Genomic DNA, 26,374 nt, shown 5'->3' on the forward strand with positions numbered 1-26,374 from the left:
CGACCCCCAGTGCCCCCCAGCCCTGGTGCTCGAGTGCCATTGTGGTTGGAACCCCTGCTCTCAGGTGGGAGCACTGACTAATGAAGCTTCAAACCAGGGTTTCTAGTGTGAGCTCCCCCCTAGGCGTTCCCCTCTATGCAATGCGGAGGGTGGTGGTACCCATTCCCTGCTTCCTGGCGTATGCACGATGGGGGAGCAGTGACGCCTCAGAGCATGCAGAAATGACACGTGCCTTTTCCAGAGCAGCTTCTGTTCCCCAGGAATGAACATGCCGGGGCCTCGGATGGCCTTCCTTGGCGATGCCAGGGCTGCGGTCCTCCTTTCCAGCACCCTGAACGCGTGGGTAGCCGACACCTCGTGCTGCTGGAGGCAGTGGGCGGGCAGCTCCCAGGCAGTGTTCTTGGATCCCGCGCCAGGAGACCAGATCTCAGTCAGGCTCTGGCACCACCGTTATCGCGGTGAACAAGTCACTTAAGCTCCACGCGTTAACTTTCTCAGGTGCAAAGCGAGGAGAGGACAATGAGCGTGGCTCCTTTCTGTGGCTCTTGGTAGCTTTGAAGCCAACTAAGCTGGAGAATCTGCAGGTGCCCAACAGATGTCCTCATGCTTTGACTTAGCAGGAGTCCTGTGCTGTGTAACAACGGTTAGATCAGTGACGGGCCGCATGCATGACAGTGGCCCCGTAAGATTTGAATGGAGCTGAAAAGTTCTTATCACCTGGAGATGTTGCAGCCGTCAGCACCGTGCATCACTGACATGTTTGCGATGCTGGTGTATGCAAAGCTACTGCTCTGTGTCAGCCACATAAGAGTGTAGCAATACAATTATGTACAGTATACAACACTTGCTGATGATAATAAATGACTGTGTTACCTATTTAGGTATTTACTGTAGTATACTTTTTACCATTACTTCAGAGGATACTCTTTCTACTTATAAAAGTTTTTTGCTGTAAAACGGTATTCCGTGTTAACTGGCAACAGCCTCATACACTGTACGCCTGCCATGTCTTGTGATTGCATCATGTTCTCTTGTGATGTTTTATACAATAACTTGCTGTACAGGCTAGTAGTCTAGGAGCAACAGGCTCTCCCATATGACCTAGGGGTGTAGTGGGCTATACCAGTGGTCGGCAAACTGCGGCTCGCGAGCCACATGTGGCTTTTTGGCCCCTTGAGTGTGGCTCTTCCACAAGATACCACGTGCGGGCGCGCACGTACAGTGTGATTGAAACTTTGTGGCCCATGCGCAGAAGTCGGTGTTTTGTGGAAGAGCCACCCTCAAGGGGCCAAAGAGCCGCATGTGACTCGTGAGCTGCAGTTTGCCGACCACTGGGTATACCATCTAGGTTTGTGTACGTGCACGCTGATGTTTGCAGAACGTATCCTCGTCGTTAAGCGGTACGTGACTGTATCAGATATCAGTACCTGACCTGGTGTGTGTGTGTGCTGAGGCAGAGCTCAGGATGCTGCCTGTGGGCAGAGCAGGTCAAACAGCACAACACTGGCTACAGCCCCCAGGTATCATAATAAAGAGCTTGTTAAATTAACAATGATGCATCTGCCTAGGAAGATACTCTGTGGTTTCTAAAAGGGTTTTTATCAAATAACATTGACTGATGTAGTTAAATCTGTACAAGCTACTAAGTGAAAATGTAGTTTACCAAACCATGGTCCCATTTTTGTAGAAGTAAAAGCATGGAATGAATGCTATATAGCGAAAGCAGGTGTCTCTGGGAGGCAGCTTCTTGAGTGTGTGTGTGTGTGTGTGTGTGTTTGTGTGTGTGTGTTTGTGTGTGTGTGCGCGCGCACACTTATCAGTATTTTCTAAATGTCCTACGAGAAATGGGTATTACTTCTGTAAAAAGAAAAATATTCTAAAAGTTACCATCAAACGTTTCATCCATTTTAAGAGGCACTGACACTGCTGCTGCATGTAGGGAGGGCGCTGACTGAAGCTTCCTGATTCCTCCAGATGATGGCTAAAGGGTTCTGTGTCCCCTCTGCCTCCCCAGGAAAGAGAGCAGCATGGCCAGTGTGCTGTCCCGGCGCCTCGGTAAGCGGTCCCTCCTGGGAGCCCGGGTGTCGGGGCCACCCGGGGCTGCCCCACCTTCGGAGCCGCAGGCGGAGCTGCTGGAGGGGGTGGCTCCCCAGCCCTTCACCTCCAAGGACACGTCCTGTCAGGAGCAGCCCAAGGAAGTCCTCAAGGCTCCCAGCACCTCAGGCCTCCAGCAGATGGCCTTTCAGCCTGGACAGAAGGTAGGATGGTGCCTGAGTGGACAGGTGCGCGATCTTCCCAGGCTTGTGGCCGGCAGGCTAGTGGTGCCCCGAGGGACAGGTGGGAACTCCCTGGGCATCGTTCCGCGTGCGTACAGACCTTCAGCTTGCTGCCCTGTGGGCCTGAGGGCAGCAGGCTTCTAGAGAGAATGAGTCATCAGCAGCGGACCCAGGACTCCTCTCTGACTGACAGTGCTGCCTGGAGAAAAGGCTGGCGAGACCTGACATCTGATTTTCTGGGCTTAGACCTACTCAAAACCTCAGTTTTAAGCATGGCCAAACCTAGTTTTTTCTTAACTTGTCTTGGTTTGCAACTTAACAAAACAAAGGGAAGAATCTCAGGCTTATGAGAGATAAGGTTGTGTCTTCGAATTACCTTTAGAAGTTTTTAAGAGAGGAAGGTGTTCGTTTAGTCAGAATACTATTTGGTCTTTCTTTTCCAGTGTTTCTCCCCTTGTGTCAGGGCCCGTACCTGATAGTATCACTAGATCCAGATGCGTGGGCTTCTCTTTTATTGCCTTCTCCAGGGTCCGTAAGTAGACTCTACCTCAGGGGTCCTCAAACCACGGCCCGCGGGCCACAGGCACATACAAATATTGTATTTGTTCCCGTTTTGTTTTTTTACTTCAAAATAAGATATGTGCAGTGTGCATAGGAATTCGTCCATAGTTCTTTTTTAGACTATAGTCCGGCCCTCCAACGGTCTGAGGGACAGTGAACTGGCCCCCTGTTTAAAAAGTTTGAGGACCCCTGCTCTACCTCTTGTCTCCCTGCTGAGGCTTCTGTTTCCCACAGCTCGCTTCCCCAGCTGCTCGGCAGCCCTTGAGAGAGGACAGCCTACCTCTCCATCCCTACCGTCTTGTCCCTAGGTAGACTCAGAAGTCCCTGCAGGGCAAAATGCAGGGTGAGTAATTCAAGGCAATAGTTGTGAACCGGCAGATCTATAGGACTTTGGAGGCAATGCAGGGCAAGAATTCCGGAGGATGGACACGGATTCCAAATTCATTTGATTGGAATTTAACTCATTGGAGAATTTAACTCATTTACGTTTAAAGTAATGATTGGTAGGTAAGGACTTACCGTTGTTACTTTCTTTATTATTTTCTGACTGTTTTGTAGTTCCTTTGTTCTTTCTTCCTCTCTTGCTGTCTTCCTTTGTGGTTTGTTGATTTTTTTTCAGAGTCATGCTTTGATTCTTATTAATTTTTTGTATATCAACTAGAGCAGCAGTTGCCAACCTTTCAGACCTCACGGACCACCGGTCCATGTACCACCAGTTGGCGACTGCTGAATTAGAGGTTTTTTTTCTGGTTGCCACAAGGCTTACAGAAAACTGTCTGTTTTAAGATGATAACAACTTAAGCTTCAATGGATACAGATTGTAAGTTCAGAAGAAAAAAATCTCAGAAACTGACATGTTCACTTTCTCCTTATAGAGCAGTTGTTGCCAACCTTTTTTTGGCCATGCCCCACCCTAAGCATATCTAAAATCCTGATGCCTCTCCCCCCCTCCCGGTGACATATAATTCTTATTATTCAAATAGTGAACTGTTCACGTGGAGGAAGCCTAAAAGGCCATTAACTTGGTCTAAACAAGCTTCCAAAGAACATGGCATCCATGAAAGAGAAAAATAAAAGAACGAAAGGACAGTAGAAGTACCGAGGAAGAAATCACTGAGATATTGTTAAAAAAAAATAACATGAAGTGATATGAAAAAATAGCAAATAAAGTTTCAAAACATATAATAGAGAACTGAAATGCACAAATAGGTCACAATATATATTTATATGCTGTATATGAGGCCCCTAGAACCCTAAGAAATGCAAAAAATTCACTGTTAATGACTCATTCTCGAATGGCCCCCCTTAAAAGCCAAGTTCCCCCCTGTGGGGCGTGTGCCCCACGTTGGGAACCGCTGATGTAGAGAGTTTATAAGGATCTGCTTTGGGAAGAACCAGTCCACTGGGGGCTCAGGTGGGAAGCGGATACCTGGCAGCATCTTGCTTAAATGACAGCTGAGTCGGGGACTTTAGTTGGTGCCAGGCGGATCCCAGAACTTGGGGCCTGTGGGGTAAGAACTACTAAGTGCTGACCCCGGTTGCTGCTCTTCTCTCCCACCAGGTGTATGTGTGGTACGGGGGGCAAGAGTGCACGGGACTGGTGGAGCAGCACAGTTGGGCGGAGGACAAGGTGACGGTCTGGCTGCTGGACCAGAAGTTACAGATCTGCTGCAAAGCGGAGGAGGTGTGGCTGGCCGAGCTACAGGGCCCCATCCCCCAGGGGCCACTTCCGGAGCAGGGAGCCCAGGCGCAAGCCTACAGGCCTGTCTCCAGGAACATTGACGTCCCAAAAAGGTTTGTGGGGGAGAACCGTTGCTCTGAAAATCATGTGGGTGGGGAGGAATGGGGTTGTGGCATGTTTTGTGATGGGGGAGGAATGTGCAAGTCCTAGGTGTCTAGTTGTCAAGATATTGGACAAATGGGACGCAGAGAGAAGAGACGGCATCCTTTAGAAAAACCCAGAATGGCCCCTGTTCTGCTATGTTTTTGGTTTGACTAAGTGCTGTTTTTCCTCTCTTCATACTTAGATTAAAATTAGGTCTTAGTTTTTCATGATGAGAGACAGGAAAAAATGGCTTAGATCAGGAATCAGTGAACTTGTTCTGTTTTGCTTTTTTAAAAAAATATATTTTATTGATTTTTTACAGAGAGGAAGGGAGAGGGATAGAGAGTTAGAAACATTGGTGAGAGAGAAACATCGGTCAGCTGCCTCCTGCACACTCCCTACTGGGGATGTGCCCGCAACCAAGGTACATGCCCTTGACCGGAATCGAACCTGGGACCCTTGAGTCCGCAGGCCGACGCTCTGTCCACTGAGCCAAACTGGTTAGGGCAGTGAACTTGTTCTGAATGGGCCAGATAGTAAGTAGGGTAGGTTTTGTGGGCCACGCGGCCGCTGTCCTGGAGACTCTGCTCTGCTGTGGTAGTGTGAGGGCAGCCACAGACAATAAGGAAACACACAGGCACCGCTGCGTGCCAATAAAACTTTACTTATGGACACTCAGATTTCAATTTTATCTAGTTTCCATGTGTCACATGTCAAGAAATAATACTCTTCTTTTGATTTATAAAACCATTAAAAAATTATGAAACCATTCTTAGCTTGGGAGCCATACAAAAGCAGGCGACAGGCCACATTTGATCCACAGCCCATAGATTGCTGACCCCTCGCTTAGACATTTGAAACCATTGATTTTTTAAAAATTTTTATTTTTCAATTACAGTATATGTTCAGTATTATTTTGCATTAGTTTCAGGTGTTCAACATAGTTCAAAACCATTAATGTTGAATGCAGACTGTATGAATGTATATCTGGCTTTAGAATTTTATGATACAATTTTACCCTGAGGGGGAATATATGTATATACGTGTGTATATATATCTATATCTATCTATCTATATCCTAGTTTCTGTTACATACTGTTTGTACATTGATCTTTTAAAATTAAAAAAGAAAACCTGCCAATGGAGATTGTCTTATATCCAGGATGTGCACACAGTTAAGCCTCATTCCACCTCTTTCTGTGCTTGTCTGTGGGGAATACTGCCATTGACAGTATACTGACAGCAGACCAGAGCAACAATATTTGTGATTGTGAATTCAGAGGAATGTTGGCAGAGAACTTGTTTTTCTACTCGATGGAAATAAAAATACAAAGAGCACGTATAACAAAGGGATGCTAATATGTTTAACATATTACTGGCCTTCGTTTAACTACTTCAAACCCAGTCACACATTTTGGTGGCTCTGAATTGTAAAGAAGGGATTATTCAGTCCTTTGAAATGGATGAGTTACCTACAAATGTATTTCAGTCTAACTTTCCATACCTTAGCATTAACTTATAGACAGCTCTAAATTTACTTCCACGTAATGTAACTTCATATGGATTTTTTAAAAATCGCATGTAAAATTTTATAGACCTCTGCTGTATAAAGCATTGAGATTTACTTTAGTCCTTCTGGTTTACTTGCTCATTGGCTTATGTACTAGGTTCTGTTGACATTCAGAAGCTAACAGAATTCCTCATCATTTTTCTTGGGGGAGGGGAAAGGGATTGGTTAGTGTAATTGTTTCCTCTTAAATTTAAGATGGGGGAAAGAAAGGTAATTTTAGTGCTTTCGAATTCTAGTGGGCATTCTTTTTGTCCATGCTCTCTTTCATTGCTTTGACTCTCCTTCTTCCCCCGAAAATACAGTTCTCTATTTTAAGCTGCAGAGTTAGTTAGGAAGTGAATTCAGGGGAGAGAATGGAGTGGCCTCCGGGTGTCAGCAGTGGGATGGGGACCGACCCCCTTAGACTGGGGTTGACTGATACTATAAACGTAATCCAGAATGAGTATTTTTTATGAAGAATGAGGGGAGACCTTCATGCTTTATTTAACGTACACGCTGGCTGATTGGAGTGGGGATGAGGAGGGGACAGCCCAGATAGGTGATATAATCACGTGACCAGCAGTGCCAGCATGTAATCTCTGGCCCTCACCTGCTTGAATCCAGGAAGTCCGAGGCGGTGGAAATGGACGAGATGATGGCGGCCATGGTGCTGACGTCCCTGTCCTGCAGCCCGGTCGTGCAGAGTCCTCCTGGGGCCGAGGCCAACTTCTCTGGTGAGGAAGGGAGTCCACGTGGGTTCTGGGTGTGGCAGAGGCTCGTCACTCACGTCCTCTGCTCTGAGCAGCTAATTGCCAAAGGCCTGGCCTGGCAGCAGGATCCCGGAGTCCCTTCTTTCCTGTGTCCCAGCCTGGCTGAGTGACACTGAGCTGGATGCTTCCGTTCTTTTTCCTCAGTTTCCTCCTCTGAGGAGAAGTTTCCTGGTGCCTTGTGAAGATGATTGAGCACGGGGCTGAGCCACACTGGCCACTTGAGTAAGTTCTTCTATGGGAGTAAGTGAGTGAGGCACTTTGGTGGGGGCCTGAACCAGGCCCACCGAGGAATATTTGGTTCACAAAGGTAGAAACTTACTAAACTAGTGGCCTCAGAAGATTCACGCCCCTGTTCCAAGTGCCTAATCCAGCCTTGTAAATTAGCGTGGGCCTACCGGCCAAGGACCTGGAATAAACAAGCCGAAGTCTAAAATAAATCTAATTGCTTCATGCAAAGCGATAGAAGGACTTCACAGCAAATTGACAGATTAAAGGGAAATTCTTCTGGTGCGACCCCCAAAATACACCATCAGTAAAATGGGGGAGGAAGAAGGGCTGCTGGATATTAGTAGTTTGGCAAGATTGGTGGTGAACCTGAATGTTTCATTTGGGAAGTCGCTATGGGGCTGGCCTGACTTACTCCCAGGGAATAACTTCTTCATTGGTGAGTTTTAACTGAAAATACAGAGTCAGCAGGAAAGTGGCCTTTACAAGTATCCCTCAAAAGTCATCGTTCTAGATACAAAGTCAATTCAAAAGAGAGATGAAGCAAATCTACTTCCTTCACCCAAAGCCCATCCATCATCAGTGACGAGTTTGCTAGTTAGTTGTTGTGTCTGATCCCACCTGTGGTGAAGCCTGGCGTGCGTTGTGCATCTACTCCGTTAGCACCGAGAGCGACACAAACACAACGGGGAAGTAAGGAGTCAGTTTTAAGTTCTCAGGAAATTCTACGAGTTTAGGAGATCCAGGAGGTTGGTCAATAGGAGGAGGATCCAGAAAAGTGTCAGAAAGGGAAAGAAAATCATTGACTTCAATTCCCATCAGGTTTTGTGTGTGTGTGTGTGTGTGTGTAGAATACATATATAATATTCACACACAAACACACACACACAGCACCCAACACCAACACATATACATCTAACATAACATGCCACGATCCTGACATCTGAAGTCCCTTTTGGACACAAAATTTATTAGTTTATTAAAGATGTTTTTCCATTATATGTCTGGTCTTATGACTGAAATCAGTGGAAATATAAGGCTTCCTTGGCAGCGAATGATATTGAAGTATTCTGCCGCAAGGTGGGGTCTACACAGTCACCCACACCTTGCTCTAACCATGGATACTGTTTGCACAGAAACCACTCTTCCCTGTGGTGTCTGTGTTGTTAGGGTGGTCCTGCGCAGGTGTGTGTGTCGAGACCAGAGGGGATTATAAATATTTCTTAGAGGTTCGCTGTATGCTCTCATTGCTGTGTTCTTGCAGAGGAGTACTTGGTTTTCATGCATAGCATAGCTAGTACCTCCCCTAGAAAATCGCACGATCGAAGGTGGGGTAATTTATGTTCATCTTACAACGTATAGATTAATTTGTGAAATTAACCTTTTGCTTTTTAAAATATTTTTCTTCCTCCGTGTGCCAATCTGCCAGTTCCAGCGTTTGAGCCATTTGCATGGCTGCCTGTGGAAGGTTGCTGTGTTGTAGCGTTTCCCTGTGTTTGACCTGCTCTTCTCCAGAGTTAGATGTGGCATTCTGCTTCTTTGCCCTTCTCTCCTGGAGTGGGTGTGTGGGGGCCCTGGACCTATTGGGCTGTTGGGGCTCCTGAGTTCTTCCCCGAAGGGCTCCCCTATTTTGGAAGCCCCGATGTCATAAACTCTTGGTTTCCAGGGAGTCATAGCTTTGAGACTTGGCAGTTGATACTTAGGGAGGGAAGAGCTCTTAGCATCCCATGCTGTGTGGGTGGGCTTCTGCTGGCAGGTGTGACTTAATGAAGGAGAGCCTGGATGGGCAACATGCAGCAGGAATGCTGGGTGTCTACCCCAGGTGTCTAGCTCAGCGAGAAGCAGTTGGGAATATGGAGCAGGATGAGAGAAAAGCAGTCGGATTTGTATCCTGGCTACAACGGACGTGTCCGTCGATCTCAGAACCCAGGTCACGGAGGAGGCTCCATGGAAAGCCCGCCCGTGGTGGGGGTTGGGGTGGTTGGGGACATGGGCACCACACTTTTTCCCTCTTCTCTTGCTGTTTCTGTGTCTGAGAATGTCAGATTCTCCTGTCCTATCAAGGAATCGGGATTTATGGCCTGGGCGATGGAAGAGTCCGGGCTGGGCCTGAAGTAGCCCTAAGACAGGCAATTTAAAAACCGGAAGTGTCACGTCTCACTGTGATCTTCCTCCTGCTCGGACGCACTGCTGGGAGCAGGCGGCAGGTTCAGGGTGAGCAGGTGGCAGGTTCAGGGCCCTGCCGGCGTCACCCAGGCATCTGTCATTGGTCTGAATTGCTGTCAGGGATTATCTTCTCTAAACGCGTTACTGGTGGGTAAAAGCAGCCACCTGGGCTGCCGCCACCTCTGATGAACGGTACACGTCCCAGTGGCTGTAGAGCTGGCTGCGTGGTTGCTTCCCACAGGCAGTTTTTGATGGACTTGCCTGGGTTTAAGTGACCAATAGGTATTTTTCAAGGAAGCCTGGTCAACAAGCTCTTAGCTTGGCCTTTCCATCCTACTCCGCTGTGGGGAAGGCACCCAGTGGTCCCTGGCACATGTCTGTACACCTTCTCACCCACTCTTTTAGGACTCGAGAGAATCTTTCTCCTCCCCCTCCCCCTGCCATTTATTTATTTATTTTTAATAATTAATTATTAATTTTAGAGAGGAAGGGAGAGAGACAGAGAGAAAAAACATCAATGATGAGAGAGAATCATTGATTGATTCTCTACAAGTCCCACACTGGGTATCGAGCTCGCAACCTGGGTATGTGCCCTGACTGGGAATCGAACCGTGATCTTGTGGTTCATAGGTTGATGCTCAACCAGGGAGTCATGCCGGCTAGGCCCCCTGCCTTTTTAAAAAACATATAAAGCAAGAAACACATTAAAAAACACACACATATATATTTTTTTATTTCATAGAGGAAGGAAAAGGGAGAGAGAAATAGAAACATCAATGTTGAGAGAGAATGAATCATTGATCGGCTACCTCCTACATACCCCCCACTGGGGATTGAGCCCACAACTCGGGCATGTGCCCTGACCAGGAATTGAACCATGACCTCCAGGTTCATAGGTCGATGCTCAACCACTGAGCAACACCAGCCGGGCAGTGAGAAACACATTTTAAAATTCGGTTCTCTTTCTGTTAATAATATACAAGATGAAGTTTCAGTGTGTGCTTGTTGGTCAGTGGTTATCAAAGTGGCCGTGGCAGGAAATGGCCACTGGAGCCGAGCAGGACTGCCCAGGGACATTGCTGCGATGAGGTGCAATGTCTCCTCATTTTTACTGACGCTCAGAAAAGGGAGGTTTGGGTTTTTCCTCCCTGACGTGGCACAGCCAGGCAGAGCCAGAGCCAGGAATTGGACTCAGGAACCCAGGCTCCAATCAAGAACGTCGTGGCCTCTGACCTGGGCTGTCCGTGTGGAATCCGGTGCAGACAGGGCCGTGCCAGAAGCGCTGTCTGGGGACGGGCCCATGAGCGTCCTCTCTCTTCCCTCCGCCAGCTTCCCGTGCGGCCTGCGACCCGTGGAAGGAGAGCGGCGACGTGTCCGACAGCGGCAGCAGCACCACCAGCGGGCACTGGAGTGCGAGCAGTGGCGTTTGCACCCCCTCGCCCCCCCACCCCCAGGCCAGCCCCAAGTATCTGGGGGACGCCTTTGGTTCTCCCCAAACCGATGCTGGATTTGAAACTGATCCGGACGCTTTCCTGTTGGATGAACCAGCTCCACGTAAAAGAAAGGTACGTGGTGATGTGAGCGTGAGCTCGGGCCGGCGAGGCTGGCGTCCACGTGGGGCCCACAGGTCCCAGGCCTTCTCAGGCTCCATCCCGTTTTCGTTTTCCCCTGCTGCTGCTGATCCCTCTTGACATTCCCAGGAGCTCTCTTCGATGCGGTTCCTCTTCACCTCTGCGCCGGTCCCCGCCTCTTCTGCTGCTCTCCTGAGGCTTTGGTGGGGTCTGACCCACAGCACCAAGCGCTGCTGCCGGCCGCCAGGCCCGGCTCCTGGGCCGAGGCCCTTGGCCCCTGCCTGTCAGTCTCTTTGGCCCCAGCGAGCCTTTTGTTAGGTTTTGTTTGCAGGAGGCTGATGTCCCCAGGAGGTGAGGATGGGAAGGGGATGAAGGAGAGAAACTTGTCCCAATGACCCTGTCTTCCTTTCCCCTAGAACTCGGTGAAGGTGATGTACAAGTGCCTGTGGCCAAACTGCGGCAAAGTCCTGCGCTCCATCGTGGGCATCAAGCGCCACGTGAAGGCCCTCCACCTGGGGTAGGTGTGGGGCCCAGGGCCTGCTTGCCTCGGGTGGCATTCAGGTCTCCTCCACCCTGCTGATGCCTGGGCACCCACAGCCCAGAATGCTTCCAGGGAAATGACTTGTGGAGAGCGCCACCTGGTGCCCACCCCTGTGCCCGGCGGAGTGGCCTGTTGGAGAGAGTTCCTTGCTGGGAAGGAAGGACCCTCCTCTCCTGTCGCAGTGAATGTCAATCTATCTCAGCGGTTCTCAACCTGTGGGTCGCGACCCCTTTGGGGGTCGAACGACCCTTTCACAGGGGTCGCCTAAGACCATCGGAAAACACATATATAATTACATACTGTTTTTGTGATTAATCACTATGCTTTATGTTCAATTTGTAACAATGAAATTGGGGGTCACCACAACGTGAGGAACTGTATTAAAGGGTCGCGGCATCAGGAAGGTTGAGAACCACTGGTCTATCTGTTCATGGGGAGGGAGCAACATCCGTAAGTGGATGTGTCATCTTGCCTCACTGTAGGATGCAAGCTGTTAGAATTCTGGGTAGAAACAGGGTGATTTGGGGAGACCCCGTGGTGAGGCCTGCCCCTGCTTTCCCTCGGGGACCTGGGGCTCCGTCGACACGGCCGCCCCAGAGTCAGGGTGCTCTTGGCTGAGGGACTGGCTCACAGCCCTTTCCCTGGAGGAGAGACTGTGACTGCAACGAGGTGGGCCCGACAGGACCCGTGGCAGGGCTCAGGGTCAGACGACGCCTGCAGGAGGAGAGGTTCGTGCACCCTGTGAGAGAGGAGAAGCCTCAGGTGCAGGAGAAACAGTCCCATTGATGTGCAAGCACGTCCTCCCCTGTGACGTTGAGTTGGGAACAGGCTCCTGTGTGGCCTCTTGGGCTCCTTCCCTGACTCGCCGGGTGGCCCCGAGCAGACAGCCCCTCTTGCGCCTCAGTTTCCCCTGTGTTTGAACTGAGGCAGCTTGTCCCTGACCACCGCCGTGTCTCCCGCCCCCGCAGGGACTCTGTGGACTCCGACCAGTTCAAGCGGGAGGAGGATTTCTACTACACGGAAGTGCAGATGAAGGAGGAAGCAGCTGCTGCTGGCACCCCCACCGCCGACTCAGCCCCCACCCCCGGTGTGACCAGCCCACCCCTCGCCATTCTCCCACCGCCTCCTCCCAAAGGCCAGCCCTCGGGCCCAGAGCACCCTGGCCTGGAATCCTACCTGCCCTCCGGTGCTCTCAGCAAGTCAGCTCCCGGCTCCTTCTGGCACATTCAGGCTGACCATGCATACCAGGTAGGGCTGGGCACACTGGGAGCTTAGCCTTGCGACCGTGAGGATGTTCCGTGTCTGACCTGTCACCCACCAGCCGGATCACAGGCCACTGACCACCCCGATCGGAGGCTGAGTCCTGTAGCTAAATGGGTCGCCTCTAACTTCTACAAAGAAGGAAAGGAAAATAAGTTACATTTGACAAATGTGGGGGTTCCCGAGTTCTTCCTCGGTGGCTGTCACGAGTGATTACTAGAAATCTGGTTGAACCCCCGAGCACCAGGTTGATGGATTTGGACGGGGGAGATGTTACGCCGCTGGCTATAAAGGCGCATAGAGTCATGTCGTTGGGCTTCCCAGAGCAAATCCCTAGTCCCTAGAATTGTGTTACATTAACAAACAATCCAGCACCTATTTTTAAAAACCCTACTATGTGTCAAGCAGTGGGATAAGCTTTCCAGACAGAATAAGACATTGTACTGACCTTGCACGGTTTAGCTGGAGAGAGAAATGCATATGTAACTATGATTAATTATAATCGTCCATGTACCTTCCTGGAGGCACAAGACATTGTTGTGGGTACAGGAAGGACCAAACTAGGATGCCCTTGTGGTTGGGAAAGTTGTCACGGAGGGGGTGTCATTTAGGATGGTCTTCACTGTGCACATAGTAGGTATTCAGTAAATACACAGCTTACCTTGTGCCAGTTTTTCTTTCAATGCTTTCGTGCCCACAGCTTGATTTTTTTTTAAAAATATATTTTATTGATTTTTTACAGAGAGGAAGGGAGAGAGACAGAGAGTCAGAAACATCGATGAGAGAGAAACATCGATCAGCCGCCTCCTGCACATCCCCCACTGGGGATGTGCCCGCAACCCAGGTACATGCCCTTGACCGGAATCGAACCCGGGACCTTTCAGTCCGCAGGCCGACGCTCTATCCACTGAGCCAAACCGGTTTCGGCGCACACACACAGCTTGATTTTATCAGACTCCAGACTGATTGGCAGGTTAGTAATTAGACAGCAGTGCTTTCAATCAGAAAGTCTTTACAAAATGAGCCAGGTTTCCTCATTAGAATGAGTGGTCACTTAGCTATTTCATGTTTGGCCAACTTTCAGGCGGCCCTTCAGGCACCTGGCTGCCGCTGGAGACTGTGGCTGGTGTTTTGATAGACAAACCTAAACCCGTTCATCCAGGAGAATGTTGCTAATTCCACGTGGTTGCTGGGGACGCCCTACCCTTACTGCAGCAATCGCTCCCTGCTCAGGAGGCTTTGGGCCGTCTTTGGGGAACTGCCTATAGCGTGTTCTTGGTGGGTGATGATGACGTCATGCGGCTAGCGTGTGCACCGGCTCTGAGAGGGGTTCCTAAAAAAGACTGGCGCCCAGGACTAAGGAGACACGTCAGAGAGTTGGGAACTCTGCTGTTTCTCTTGGGAAGGGCATTCTGGCGGATCCCAGGGTTTCCCGCCAGAGACATTCTGCTGTGCATCCTGATGTCACAGGAGGGTGGGTGGAGTCAGAGAGCCGGGACCTGGGCTGACGCTGTCTTGTCTCCCGCAGGCCCTGCCGTCCTTTCAGATCCCCGTCTCACCGCACATCTACACCAGTATAAGCTGGGCCGCCGCCCCCTCCACGGCCTCCTCCCTCACTCCGGTGAGTGTGCCGGTCTCCGAGCCCCAGGGCCCTGCCACACATACCCAGTGCTGGGGCCCTCTCCTCGCACTGGTCAGCAGCACCCACACTTCGTGAAGATCTCCCCCTGGCCTGGCACTCTCCAGCGGGTCCCAGCCCCTCTTAGCAGGTGGAAGGAGGGTGCCTGCAGAGAAAAAACCAGGTCATGCAAGTTTATTGCCAAGAAAATCACGAGGCGAGGCCAGGGTCAGTGCCCTGTTAGGCCCGAGTGTCTGTGGTGCTTGTTAAGAAGGGAGAGAATGTGGGAAACCTGGAGGGGAGGAGGGTGGAGGGCAAGCAAGCAGGTGGGAGCTGGTGGGGGCTGTGTAGACTGGATCAGAAATCGCGCGGCCACCGGGGACCACTGCTCAGGTGGCTTGCCTCTGAACTAAAATGCACTGGAAGCCACTTGCACCACCCACCGTGGGTTCTAGTCTTACACGGCTCTGGTAGGAAGGGATCACGCACTGGGAAGCCTGGATGCTTGAACGTGGCTTTGAGACAGTGCCATCCCTTCTCTGCTGTCACCTGTGGTGACTGCCTCTAAGTCTTGAGGGAGCAGCCCCTGAAGTGGCCAGGCCAACTCCCCTGCCCGTGGCCCCTACTCTCTCATGAGCGTCACGAAGAGGCTTGCTCCTCACTCTCCCGCTCCCCTCACCTGGCCCCTGTTCACCTCCGTCTGAAATGTCCTTCCGGAAAAGGCACGCTGGCCCTCCTGGCACAAGGAGGGGCCCCGCGGGCGTGGCTGCCTGCCCTGTGCTTATGGCCCCTCTCTCTGTGCCCAGGTCCGGAGCAGGTCGCTAAGCCTCAGCGAGCCCCAGCAGCCACCACCTGCCATGAAATCTCACCTGATTGTCACGTCTCCACCCCGGGCCCAGAGCAGCACCAGGTAAGGCCTCTGCTCCCAGCGCCTCCTCCTGGCTTTCGTCCCCACTGTCTCCACTGCGAGCGTGGGCTCTGAGTCCACTGACCCTGGTCTTCAGGGTCAGTCCTGGGAACCAGGCGGGGCGGGGTGAGCCCGGCTGGAGGACACACCGCTTGTTTGCTCAGCCTCACACTTGGCCACTCTCCGGGGCTAACCACCAGCTCGTGACGTGCCCTCATTACTCTCTTGGCAGGAAGGCCCGCGGGGAGGCTAAGAAGTGCCGCAAAGTGTACGGCATTGAGCACCGGGACCAGTGGTGCACAGCCTGCCGCTGGAAGAAGGCCTGCCAGCGCTTCCTGGACTGAACCTGCCGGCCGGCTCCCCCTCGCTGCTCCCGGCCCCACGGCAGCCAGATGACAAAAGGCGGACCCGTGAGCCCTCAGCAGACACCTACCGATAAAGAGTGGACACTGGGAGTGTGGGCTCTCTTGGCTGAGGTTTAATACTTAAACCCCTTTTCCCTCCCTTGTGGGCACATTTTATTTTTTAAAAAGAGAAACGAACCTATTTTTTCCCCCCTCAAGGAGGAGAAAGCCAAAACTGACCAAGGGTATTCTGCAGCGAACTAGAGACCAAAGAATGAATGGGCCTCCCTTCCCCACATCCCCTCTCGCCTGGGGATTAGTGTGTAAGCATCAAAAGAAGGAACCGCTCATTCTGTTTCCTGCTGAGTTGGTGAATTCTTTGCTTTCTCAACTCACCCAGAAAGGACTGTGAGCAAGATGAATTTACTTTTCTTAAAAAAAAAAAAAAAGTTTCTGGCTGATGACTCAGAGAGCAGGACCTGCCGTTGGGGTGGGAAGAGTGGGGGGGTATCTGGGCGGTGTTTTGGGGGTTTTTTTGCAGCAAGCCCTTCTCCACCTGAACCCTGGAGAATGGAGAGCTTGCCTCGCCAAGCAGCTTCCATGGAAGTAAAAGGACAACCTTCTGGTGACAACTCTCTGAATCTGGGTCCCCTCAGACGTTGGGTGGCATCCCAGCACGTACTGTGCGGCTTCTTCTCAAAGCCCAGACCCAGCGTTTTTTTAAAGACTGTCCCCAAGTAGCTGAGCCAAAAGGCTGATCAGAATTCACTTTTTGACGTGTGGCGGTCAAACACTACCTTGATATTCTTTCCTCTTTCCTTGAGGAAAAGCGAGAGGGTTTCCGTATCTGTGAAAGCTCTCTGCTAAAACACTTTGTTTTCTTTTATGGTGTATTCAGAAGCCTTTATCTGATTAAAGTTCCCCTTTATTTGGGTGGTAGGTTCCTCTCTGCCTCTGGTTTCACCAGGGATTTCCCCATTTCCCTCCCGAGGCTACAGGCAGGGCTGGTGGGGAAGGAGAGAGAAGAGCATAGGTAGGTAGGTGAGTGGCAGCTTGCCCACCGATGGAGAAGCAGTTGGCAGGTCTCTCATTGTTTGATGGCTCAGCTGCCCCTTTGGGAGCAATCTCATCCCTCCCTTTGGTGACAAGTGGGATAGGACGCAAGGCAGGAGGCTTCTGGATCTGTTACTCCGGTTGGCCCAGCCCGGTGATGAGGAGGTAATGTTATCTTAGTGTGGTGTGACCGTCCCAGGTACCTGCTAGCACCTTCTTGCCTGAAGGCAGGATGGAGAAGGTTGAGAGAGAGCTGAGGAAATGGGGTGAGGAGGACTGGGGATGCCTTCCCAGCTCCTGGCGCGTTAGCCCGGGGTGTTTCTGGAGGCCTCAGCAATTGAGGGGAGCCTGTACCGCATTGCTCAGGAGGTTAATGAGCAAAGCTTGTCTGCGGAGAAGGAGAGAGATGTGGCGAGTTGAGTGCCATGCCCACCAGGGGTTAAGATGGGGTGAGCTGAGCCCCGAGGGAAGACCCCTCGCCTTCCTTCCTAGGAACTGTGGCCATTCCCTGAGGCCTGCTTGACCAGCTGCCTTGGACCCATGTCCTAGATGTCAGGGGCTCAGGGAACCCCACCAAGCCACTCTGGGGACAGAGCAGCAGCATCCCCCCCGTGGGCTGTCATTGAGCCTAGGAGGAAACCTCCTGCCCCAGAGGGAAATACCTGGCTATCGGGAGCTCCTTTGGCTGCTTCCCGTGGGAATGTGCATATGCCTCGCCGTGGGAGGCAGGTGGAACGTGAGGACACCTGCCCACCTGAGAACAGGGGTGTGGCTTGTGAAGGGTGATGGGGACCCAGGTTTGGTGACAGAGGGAAAGACAGTTATGCACAGGTGTCTTGGGTGGTGATGGGGTATATTTTTATAACTTTGTGAAAAAAGGTAGTGGAATCTCTTCCTCGGTAAAGCTCAAAGCCAGGCCAGCCGGAGGTGGCCCAGGGCTCTCCTTCCTGTCCCTTCAGCCTCCCTGAGAATGAAAAGCTCGTCCTGATTCTGCTCACCTCCCACGCTGTCCGTTTTCAGGGCTTCTCGGGGAGGGGAGGGGAGGGCGTGTGTGAGACGCGGGGATGCTGCCCAGCAGTATCTTCCCTTCCCTCCCCTTCCCTTCTTAATCCCATCTTTAGAAAAGCTGTTCTCATTTCCCCCTCGGTTTGGATTGTGCAGATATAACTGGATATAAAGGTGTTCTCTAAGGGAGGTAGGCTTTTCATGTCTTTGGTACCCAGGGCAGAGAAGGAAGAGAGAAAGAAGAAATTGACGAAACCATTGAAAAGCTGAGGTGGTTTTATTTTTTATTTTATCTTTTGATGTTTTGTTTTGGTGCAGCTTTCCCTGTCTGCATTTGCTCCTGTCTTATTTCGGGTGGTGGCGGCCCCCTCTGGCGTCCCTCTTCCCGCACCTCAATCTCGTGGCTGTTGTGTTGGTTCCTGACATGTGGTCTGTCCCTGGGGTTCCCCCGTTTGTTTCTTCTCGGAGGGTGGGGTGGTTTGTGAACCGATCCAGTGATCGTGCCTGTTTTTTTTTTCATCTCTGTGTCTCTCTCCCTAACTTCCCGGCCCACCTGGGCAGCAGAATCTGAGAGAAGGTAAGATGCCACAGGTGCACGTTGGAAACTAACAGGACTGATCATCAAATGCAGTTATTTTGGGGAAACTTTATTTCACTGGCGTTACCCTTATTCCAAATATTTCTTGGAGTTACCTTGGGAGTCTGGTGCCTACCATGACCAGCCTTAATGATACGAAACCTGCCCTCAGGCTGACTCAGTGCAGAGAGAGTCCCGAATGGCGGTGGCCAAGTGAGGTCACGGGTGCAAAGCACAAGGACTGACTAGTGAGTACAATAATTGGACTCAATTGTGTGGTGTTGGAGCTGGCTGGGGAAGCAGTTCTGCAGTTTTAGAGAGCATTTTGAGCAATGTCCACATGGCGATGGTACACCTATGGCTTCTGTCCTTGGAGGACATGATTAATTTGGAGGTGGATACTCTGATTTGTTTGAAGAAATCTGTCCTGTTATTTTCTGCTCCTCCCAGGTTCTGACTTTACCAGGGGCAAAAAAAAAAAAAAAAAAAAGAAAAGAAAAAGAGAGAGAGGGAGAGGGAGGGAGAGAAATCCCATTTGTGAATTTGTCTTACTGGCGCCTTTTCCCCCAGCTGTCTTCCAAGTATTATTTTTACTGTTAAAAAAGTTTTTTGTTTTTTTTTAAATGTGAAATGTAATGTTTTTACAGCAACAATATGAAATATATTTTATAAGGAATAAAATGGTACATAAAATGGTACATTGTCTGATTGAATGTTGTGCCTGTTCCCCCCCCCCCCCCCCCTTTCCCTGCAAAGGATAGATAGCATGTCAGTCATCAGTCACCCTACGGGCAGAGCACGCACATTCATTTGTGTAGAATAACAGTAGGTACCATGGTCAGGGACCAGGCCAAGAGTTATGGACTACCTCAGTCACCCGATGAAGGAGTTACTATTATTATCCCCATTTTACAGATGAAGAGAGTGAGGTTAAATAACCCTCCCAAGGTCACACACTGGGAAACCATGGCACTAGGATTGCAATCCAGGCAGTATAAGTATTTTCTAGGTTGCTTATATTGACCATGGGAAGCATGTTCTTGGCCATGTTCCCGAGTCTGTTGGGGAGTTGGCAAGTGACTCAGGAGAGAAATATAGTTACACACTACTTACGGGAGGAGTTCTGACCTAGGGAGCAACCTGGGCCACCCCCCTGAATTCCTCGGGCCCATGTACTGTGATGGTCCAAATGGCCAGTTAGAGCTGGAGGGTGTTGGGAGCAGAAAGCAACATGGGACCATGAGGAGTGGGTTCCGAGGACCCCCGAGCAGGGCTGACGGCGAGGGTGATGGCGCTGTGAGAGGGCCCGGGAGCTTGATCACGGTTGGTCAAGCCCAGAAGCCCCTGAAGCCGGTGCGGGAGGTTGTCCTTTGGCCTTTCTTCTTGCCTTGAGGTAGAACGGAGGGCTTCTTTCTCCTCCTTCCCTTTGTCCCTGTCCACCCCATCTCTCTAAGAAAGCCCCGGATAGAATCTGCTGCTTCCATGCTGTTGGCCCCAGCCCCCGCATCTGTTCACTGCCTTTGAGTTGGACATCCTTCGTTTGCAGCCCTGGGCCCTCGCAGGCTTACCTGATGGCTGCGTCTGCGGACCCCTAACTGTCTGGCTTCTGGTTGTCTGACCCACAGGAGGCCCCAGGCTGGAGTTGGAGGGGCTGAAGGAGAGAGGAGTTGCCTCTCGGGGCCCTGCCTGCTCTGAGCTCAGTGGGTTCGGCGACTCCCCCTCACCCAGGCTCTCCACCTCCTCAACAGAGCGCCCTACCCTCCCTTACGTAGATGTTGGACTCCTCAGTCACTCTGCCTGGGTGCACCAGATGTTCCTTGGCTGGACTCTGATAGTCACACACCTTAACGTGTTTCGGGTTAAATTGGAGAAAAAAGGACAAACAGCAGGTTTGTCCGGGCTCTGCCCCTCACCTCACATCCCAGTCTAGTCATCCCAAACCAGCAGGATCTGCATCTCTTGCAGCTTGTTAAAAATGCTGATTTCTGCCCTAACAGTTGGTTAGAGCAGCGGTTGCCAACCTTTCGGACCTCACGGACCACCAGAGCATCGTCCCGATAGGCCACGGTGCTGGGTTCACTCCCCAGTCAGGGCACATACAAGAATCAACCAATGAGTGCACGAGTAAGTGGAAGGACAAATTAATATTTCTCTCTCTCTCTCTCTCTCTCTCTCTTCCTAAATTTAAAAGTAAAAAAGTTTTAATGCAAATTTCTACTTATCCCTGCTATGTGGAGTCCCTGTGTGGTAATTTATTTCTTGAGGCTAAATTACATCTTCACTTATGGTTCTCTTACATTGCAAGTGCTTGCATTGAGTCAGAAACGGGGTGTGGGTGGAGGGTGAGGTGTGGGTGGAGGGTGGGGTGGGACCCAACAACTTGTCCGTCGGTGATGTTGCCGTGCGCAGGGAGTTTCTGAGAACCTCGGCCCCTCGGTCCCGCCCGTCCATCCGCCCAGCTGCATGTGGGACACAGCACAGTCGTGTGTCTGTGCTCACGTCTCTTGCCTGTCATACTTTACATAAAGCAGAGCCACATACTTGTTGCCCCTGCCTCCCGAGAGAGGCAGCTCTGATGGTGCGCTTGGAGTCTGCGCTTCTCGGCGACGTCACTTAAAAACAGCCAACCAATCTATCGGTCATTTGCTCAGTAGAAGTTTAATGGAGAAATAATCTGTTTAAAACAATCCGTCAAAAAGAACAGCTCTTTTACAAACAAGTGATGGCAGTGACAAGTCAAAACCCCAGGCTTGATGTCCTGTTCCATCAACCCACCCCTAGAAGAGGGAGGAGGTGGGCGAGAAGGAAAGACGGGACCATTTACATGTCAGCTGGAGGAATTACAAAAATACACTCTGATGTAGGGACTGGGTTGTCATGAAAACATGCTGTGGGTGGGGCGGGGGAGGGGGAAGGAAAGACAGCCAGGCAGGGAGGCGCTGCGCCCCAGTGGGGGGGGGGCAGGGGGGGGCGCGTGGAGACCTGGAGGCGAAGCCCGGCTCAGTGCCGCGGGAAGGGAGGAATCCGGATGCCCAGCCGGCAGGTCTGGGCCTGGCGACATGCTGTTTTGGGGATCACCCGGACACCTGGGGAGACAGAAATGATTATAATGACAAACCAGACAGTTCTACTGACCCTTCAATCCTATACACCCTAGTGACTGAGCGATGGAAAGGAGGCAGAGAAAAGCTACCAACCAACCAAACAGCCCCTGGAGCAGCAACTCCCTTACACCTGCTTTCCCTCCCTGGCTCTAATATATATGATACATATAGACCTATTATATAGCAGACCATCACACTATAGTCTATTGGCACGACTAGCAGCATAAAGGGAAGGCCTGTGGGCTGCTATTTGAAAGGCACAGGGTAGGTGCCCGGCCTGGAGACCGTTCTCTTATCCCTGGTATGTGGAGTCCATGTGGAGTCATTTATTTCTTGAATTACACCCTCACGTGTGGTTGTCTTACATTGCAAGTGCTCTTTCAGCCTGATTTCACTAATTCCTCATCATGAATGAATGTGTTCGCTTTCCACTGCCTATGAGGGTCAAGGCTCCGACGGTATAGGGACAGGGAAGGGACGGAAGATCCCCAGACCAGGTGTGGCCTTCTCGTCATTCTGCCTAGGTCCTGCATGCAGCGTCCCTCCTTCCTAACACATCGCTACACTTTCTGATTAGGGTTCCTTAGCCCATTCCAGTGTGAGACAGCCCCGCTTCCTCCAACCTTATCAGAACAGATTGGCACTGGATGTCACAGAAGCATAGCTTAGCACTGGCAACTGGAATGCCCCAAGCTGGAGAAATGTTGAGCGAGGGAAGGGCTGGTTGGGGTGGAAGAGAATAAAGGCAAGCTCATAAACACACATCCATCTTGGAACTCAGCAACCATGAATGTGTGGAAAAGAAATAGAGAGGTGGCTCTAGAAGGAGAGAGCGAGCCATCGACAAAACCCAAATGAGCTGGTGGATGTCTAGCGTTTCCATCAGGAAGTTTACATCGTGAGCAGAGCAGCAGACAGAAGCTAGTCACCAGTTTTGCCTCAGTGCCGCTCAGTTGGAAGCTTAATAGAAAATGAGAAAAACCAATTGCCTGAATAGGAGCTCAAATAGTGTGTGTGGTTTTTAAAAAGAAATACATTGATTCCTGCAAATGTGGCTGATTTTAAACTGTCTTTCGGTAAAGAAAATGATTGTACTTCAGAATCAGACAGAAGTTTCAGTTCCCTAAGAGCCACTTTATAGAAGAATGTCTAAGATTTGAGAGAATTCAACCCGCGCTACTTCTGAAAGATGTATTGTTAAGCACTGTGCAGATATGGCTTAGGAAGAAATAGAATGCTTGTTAAGGACCCGAGAATATGGCTTCAAAAACAGTGCAGGTTCATTCAGGGCCGTTGCAGATTAGTCATTCTGCTAAAATAAACACAGCGGCCTCTCACAACCAAATGCACATGCCCATGTTTGGCCAGGGACCTTTTGCAGACAAGCTGGCCTACCTGCAAAGAGCCACGTGGGCTGCCTCCCTGCTGAGGTGTGAGTGCCAGAGATGAACATGTATTAATATGCTTTGAAGAAGGATGGTGAACAATCTGGCTACCTTTGCAGTATGGGACACAAACTAAAACAGCACATGCAGGCTTTTTTTTTGTTGTTGCCTCGTAGGGAAAAGCCCCACGGAAAAGCCCCCACTAGGGTTGACCAACTGATTAGTTCTTTCTGTTAGGGCAAGTTTCTAGACTATTTAAGAAGAGGTGTGAGGCTCTGCAGATCATCTTTTTAAAAATAAATATATGTTTTTATTGATTTCAGAGAGGAAAGGAGAGGGAGAGAGAGATAGAAGCATCAGTGATGAGAAAGAATCACTAATTGGCTGCCTCCTGCACGCCCCGCACTGGGGATTGAGCCACAAACAGGGCATATGGCCTGACCAGGAATCAAACTGTGACATCCTGGTTCATAGGTCAATGCTCAACCACTGAGCCACGCCAGCTGGCCTCTGCAGATAATATTATGCCCATATGTGAATTAAGGCACATAGGCTTGATGGGTTTTCTTAGATTTTCAGAAAATTCCATTGTGCTAGCTCTCTGTGCCATTCAACATTATAGATAGTAAATGGGATGAGGAAAGTTGAATTGGTATTGAGGCAATAGATCAGGGTCTTTGATGTTTATTATCTGATATATATTATAGATACATGTAGAAGCATGGTCGTGGGGGTAAGAACAGACCAGAAGGGAGGAAGGAATAAGGGCAAGCACACAAACCAAAACAAACCAAAAATGGCCCTGGGAAGAAGCAAAACGTGAGGAAAGATGATCCCTTAGTCCCAACTCTAAAAGCGACTGGGTCAGTTTGGCCAGCTTCTCAAAGCTCAGTGATGATGCCATCAACCACAAGGAGTCAGTCCACCTGGCCAGTCCATCAGGTGGTAGGATGGACACACGGCAAGTGGAAGAAAGAAGAGCAGAAAGTGTAGCTCCTGGCCCTAACAACAAATCCTACACTGGGAGACTGGGAAAGTTTCATGGTTTCCATGGAATCCAGTCGTCTAGAGATATAGAGGGAGGCATGGGGGATAGCTAAGCTGTTTTTGAAGGTGAAATAGCAATATCACAGCCACAGAAATAAGACTCTTTGCTAACGGCTACGGGTAGGTCTAGCTACTGGTTCTTAGAGATAAAGTCTCTGAGAAAAGGTGAGCTGAATGGTTGCCATGGCAACCGAATAGGAGAATTGGTCCCCTTATCTGTCCCCATAGTAACTAAGCTCCTGGAGAGTTATAGAGGAATTAGTTATCTTAACCTACTACTATTATCCCCATGGTAACTAGTCTCTCAATGGCAGTGGTCAGCCTTAAGAAGAAATCCTAAAAAAAAAAAAAAAATCTTTGCTCCTGAAAAAAAGGGTGGGCAGGAAGCAGGGGGGTGAACACCTTGGGGTGTGGGGGTGTGTGCTTGGGGGCTAATGCGCTAAGACGGGTATATGAGGTTTCTTCTTGCCCCCAGCTCATTCCTGCCCAACTCACTCATGGGTTGAAGTGGACGGTGCAGCTGGGAGGGGCTCCCCTTCCGGCTACACATTACCATTCCGGTTCAGGGTGCGCCGGCGCTGGCTGGACTGCAGGCTCAGGACCAGGTACTGCCTCATGAACTCACTGAACCGCTTCTGGTTGGCCAACTTCCGGGCCGACTTCCGGGCCCCGGTGAAGCCCCCAAACCTCTTCTGCAGCTGCTTCTGCTCCTCTCCAGCCTCCTCCATGCCAGGCTCCGTCTCTTTCTGTGTTTCGACAAGGCTCCTGACGCGGGGCATTCGCTTCAGATGCATCTCGGAGGCTCCTGGCTGGTAAAGAGCAGCTGCCAAGTGCTCTGGGTCAGCGGGGCTGAGCTGCCAGGGGCCCCTGGCAATGATCTTGGTGCATGGGGTCCAGAGAGGGCTGGGCAAGACCTTCCCTTCACACTCGAGGATGCACACCTGCAAAGACAGAGGTGGGAGGAAGGGAGAAGGACAGAGGGACAGCTATTAATCCAAGGCAATGAGGGGATAAAGTCCCTCCATCGTCTATACCTGTACCAATGCAAGTACTTCTAAAGCATTTCTTTCTTTTTTTTTTTAAATATATTTTATTGATTTTTTTACAGAGAGGAAGGGAGAGGGATAGAGAGTTAGAAACATCGATGAGAGAGAAACACCGATCAGCTGCCTCCTGCACACCCCCCCACTGGGGATGTGGCCAAAACCAAGGTACATCCCCTTGACTGGAATCGAACCTGGGACCTTTGAGTTCGCAGGCCGACGCTCTATCCACTGAGCCAAACCGGTCAGGGTAGCATTTCTTTCTTAAGTACTGTGCAACTATTCTACATGTAATTATTTAGGTTCTTCGAATTTCAAAGTTGGAAAGAGACAGAAAACTCCCTGGCCCAGCTCCATCATTTCGCAGATGGAGAAACTTGGGGCGCAGAGATGTGACGTTAACTTATCCCAGGTGACCCAGCAAGTTAACACAGAACACACGCACTCAACTGTACCCTGTTATAGACTTAGTTGGGTGTTTGGAGTCAAACACAGCACATGAGGGTCACCCATAAAGAAGACTTTTATTTTGTTCTTTTATCAGACTTGGAGGTCAGACTGGCTTAAGAAATTGAGGATGCCAAAGCATGTGGTTAAATCTGCATGGTTATTTTAAGGTCACCAGGGAAATGATCAATCCTGGTATTAATTTTTCACGCCCCCCCCCCGCCCCCACACACTATTCATCACTATCTGTGCTTCATTTATAGAAAATGAAGGTCAAGGCTCTTCGGGATGTAGGCAAGTTGGGCAATCCAGTTCCAGGTAGCCGCGGTTTGCCAAGCCACAGTTTGCCGAGCCACAGTTTGCCGACCACTGATAGGGAAGAGGGATCATCAGATACAGCCCAGTAGACCCACCAGGCTCCTGGAAACTTCTGCTGTGGCTCTGCCTCTCCAGGCATCTCCCACTTCTCATTGGAATCAGCGGCCTAACCGTGATGTTTTCTGACTGGTCCTGGCCTTCGCCCTAGTCCTCCACACTTCTGTCTCTGACTGGATCTCCTAGAAGCCTCTGTCTCCAACTTTTCTTCTCATTTGCTGTTTTGACGTCATCCCAAATTGTCCTCTCTGTGTTTCTGGCCTTAGCCAGATGAAAATCCCACTTGACCCTGACCTTGCCATCATGGTCAGCAGGAAGCTGCAGTCTTTCATCAAACCTTGGAGCTCTTGCCTGGCTTGTAGGGCACGAAGAGCTACTGCTCTGGGCAGGGGCGGGACATCAGAATATTGATGGGGAAGAGGGACCCTCAGATACGATCCAGCAGGCCTGTGTGTGTCCCATAGTCCCGACCTGGGGAGCAAAAACACTCCCTCAGCTGTTCAGAGGGTCACAGATGCCTCTGCGGGTGAGATTTACAAGCCGATGTCTAACCAAGGAATGAGATGTGCAGGCAGCTTAGATCCCACACCCCTCAGGCTAAATCTTAAAAGCCTCTTCAATCCTCCTTCTCCTGCAAGGTTTTGCCGCTTCTGACCCTCACCTCCTTTGGTCACTGCTCGTCTATCAGTCTGTTGGTGTTTCTCTGAATGGCACCTTATTCCCTA

General features: G+C 50.5%; 2 protein-coding genes across 7 annotated transcripts in view; one reads left to right on the forward strand and one right to left on the reverse strand.

Moving 5' to 3' along the window:
* The window catches only part of ZNF395 (zinc finger protein 395), a 30,239-nt gene extending 13,687 nt beyond the window's left edge, over nucleotides 1-16,552 (forward strand). For 2 of the 6 annotated variants that reach the window (XM_023755948.1, XM_023755961.1), the window contains exons 2-11: nucleotides 2,015-2,282; nucleotides 4,399-4,631; nucleotides 6,836-6,945; nucleotides 10,702-10,937; nucleotides 11,360-11,460; nucleotides 12,453-12,732; nucleotides 13,487-13,717; nucleotides 14,273-14,365; nucleotides 15,169-15,272; nucleotides 15,502-16,552. In XM_023755948.1, coding sequence (XP_023611716.1) covers nucleotides 2,028-2,282; nucleotides 4,399-4,631; nucleotides 6,836-6,945; nucleotides 10,702-10,937; nucleotides 11,360-11,460; nucleotides 12,453-12,732; nucleotides 13,487-13,717; nucleotides 14,273-14,365; nucleotides 15,169-15,272; nucleotides 15,502-15,613 — 1,755 coding nt within the window. In that variant the 5' untranslated portion in view covers nucleotides 2,015-2,027 and the 3' untranslated portion in view covers nucleotides 15,614-16,552. Of the gene's footprint in view, nucleotides 1-1,914; nucleotides 2,283-4,398; nucleotides 4,632-6,835; nucleotides 6,946-10,701; nucleotides 10,938-11,359; nucleotides 11,461-12,452; nucleotides 12,733-13,486; nucleotides 13,718-14,272; nucleotides 14,366-15,168; nucleotides 15,273-15,501 lie in introns of all 6 variants that reach the window. The other 4 variants (XM_023755965.1, XM_023755955.1, XM_014457005.2 and 1 more) reach the window with 4 other exon arrangements.
* A 7,654-nt stretch (nucleotides 16,553-24,206) lies between these two features.
* Nucleotides 24,207-26,374, reverse strand: part of PNOC (prepronociceptin) — an 11,380-nt gene continuing 9,212 nt past the window's right edge. Inside the window, exon 2 of the mRNA XM_023753547.1 lies at nucleotides 24,207-24,725. Within this exon, the coding sequence (XP_023609315.1) occupies nucleotides 24,327-24,725 (399 nt within the window). The 3' untranslated portion in view covers nucleotides 24,207-24,326. The remainder of the gene's footprint in view (nucleotides 24,726-26,374) is intronic.

The sequence above is a fragment of the Myotis lucifugus genome, unplaced genomic scaffold, assembly GCF_000147115.1.
Source record: "Myotis lucifugus unplaced genomic scaffold, Myoluc2.0 scaffold_1, whole genome shotgun sequence".
NCBI lineage: Eukaryota > Metazoa > Chordata > Mammalia > Chiroptera > Vespertilionidae > Myotis > Myotis lucifugus.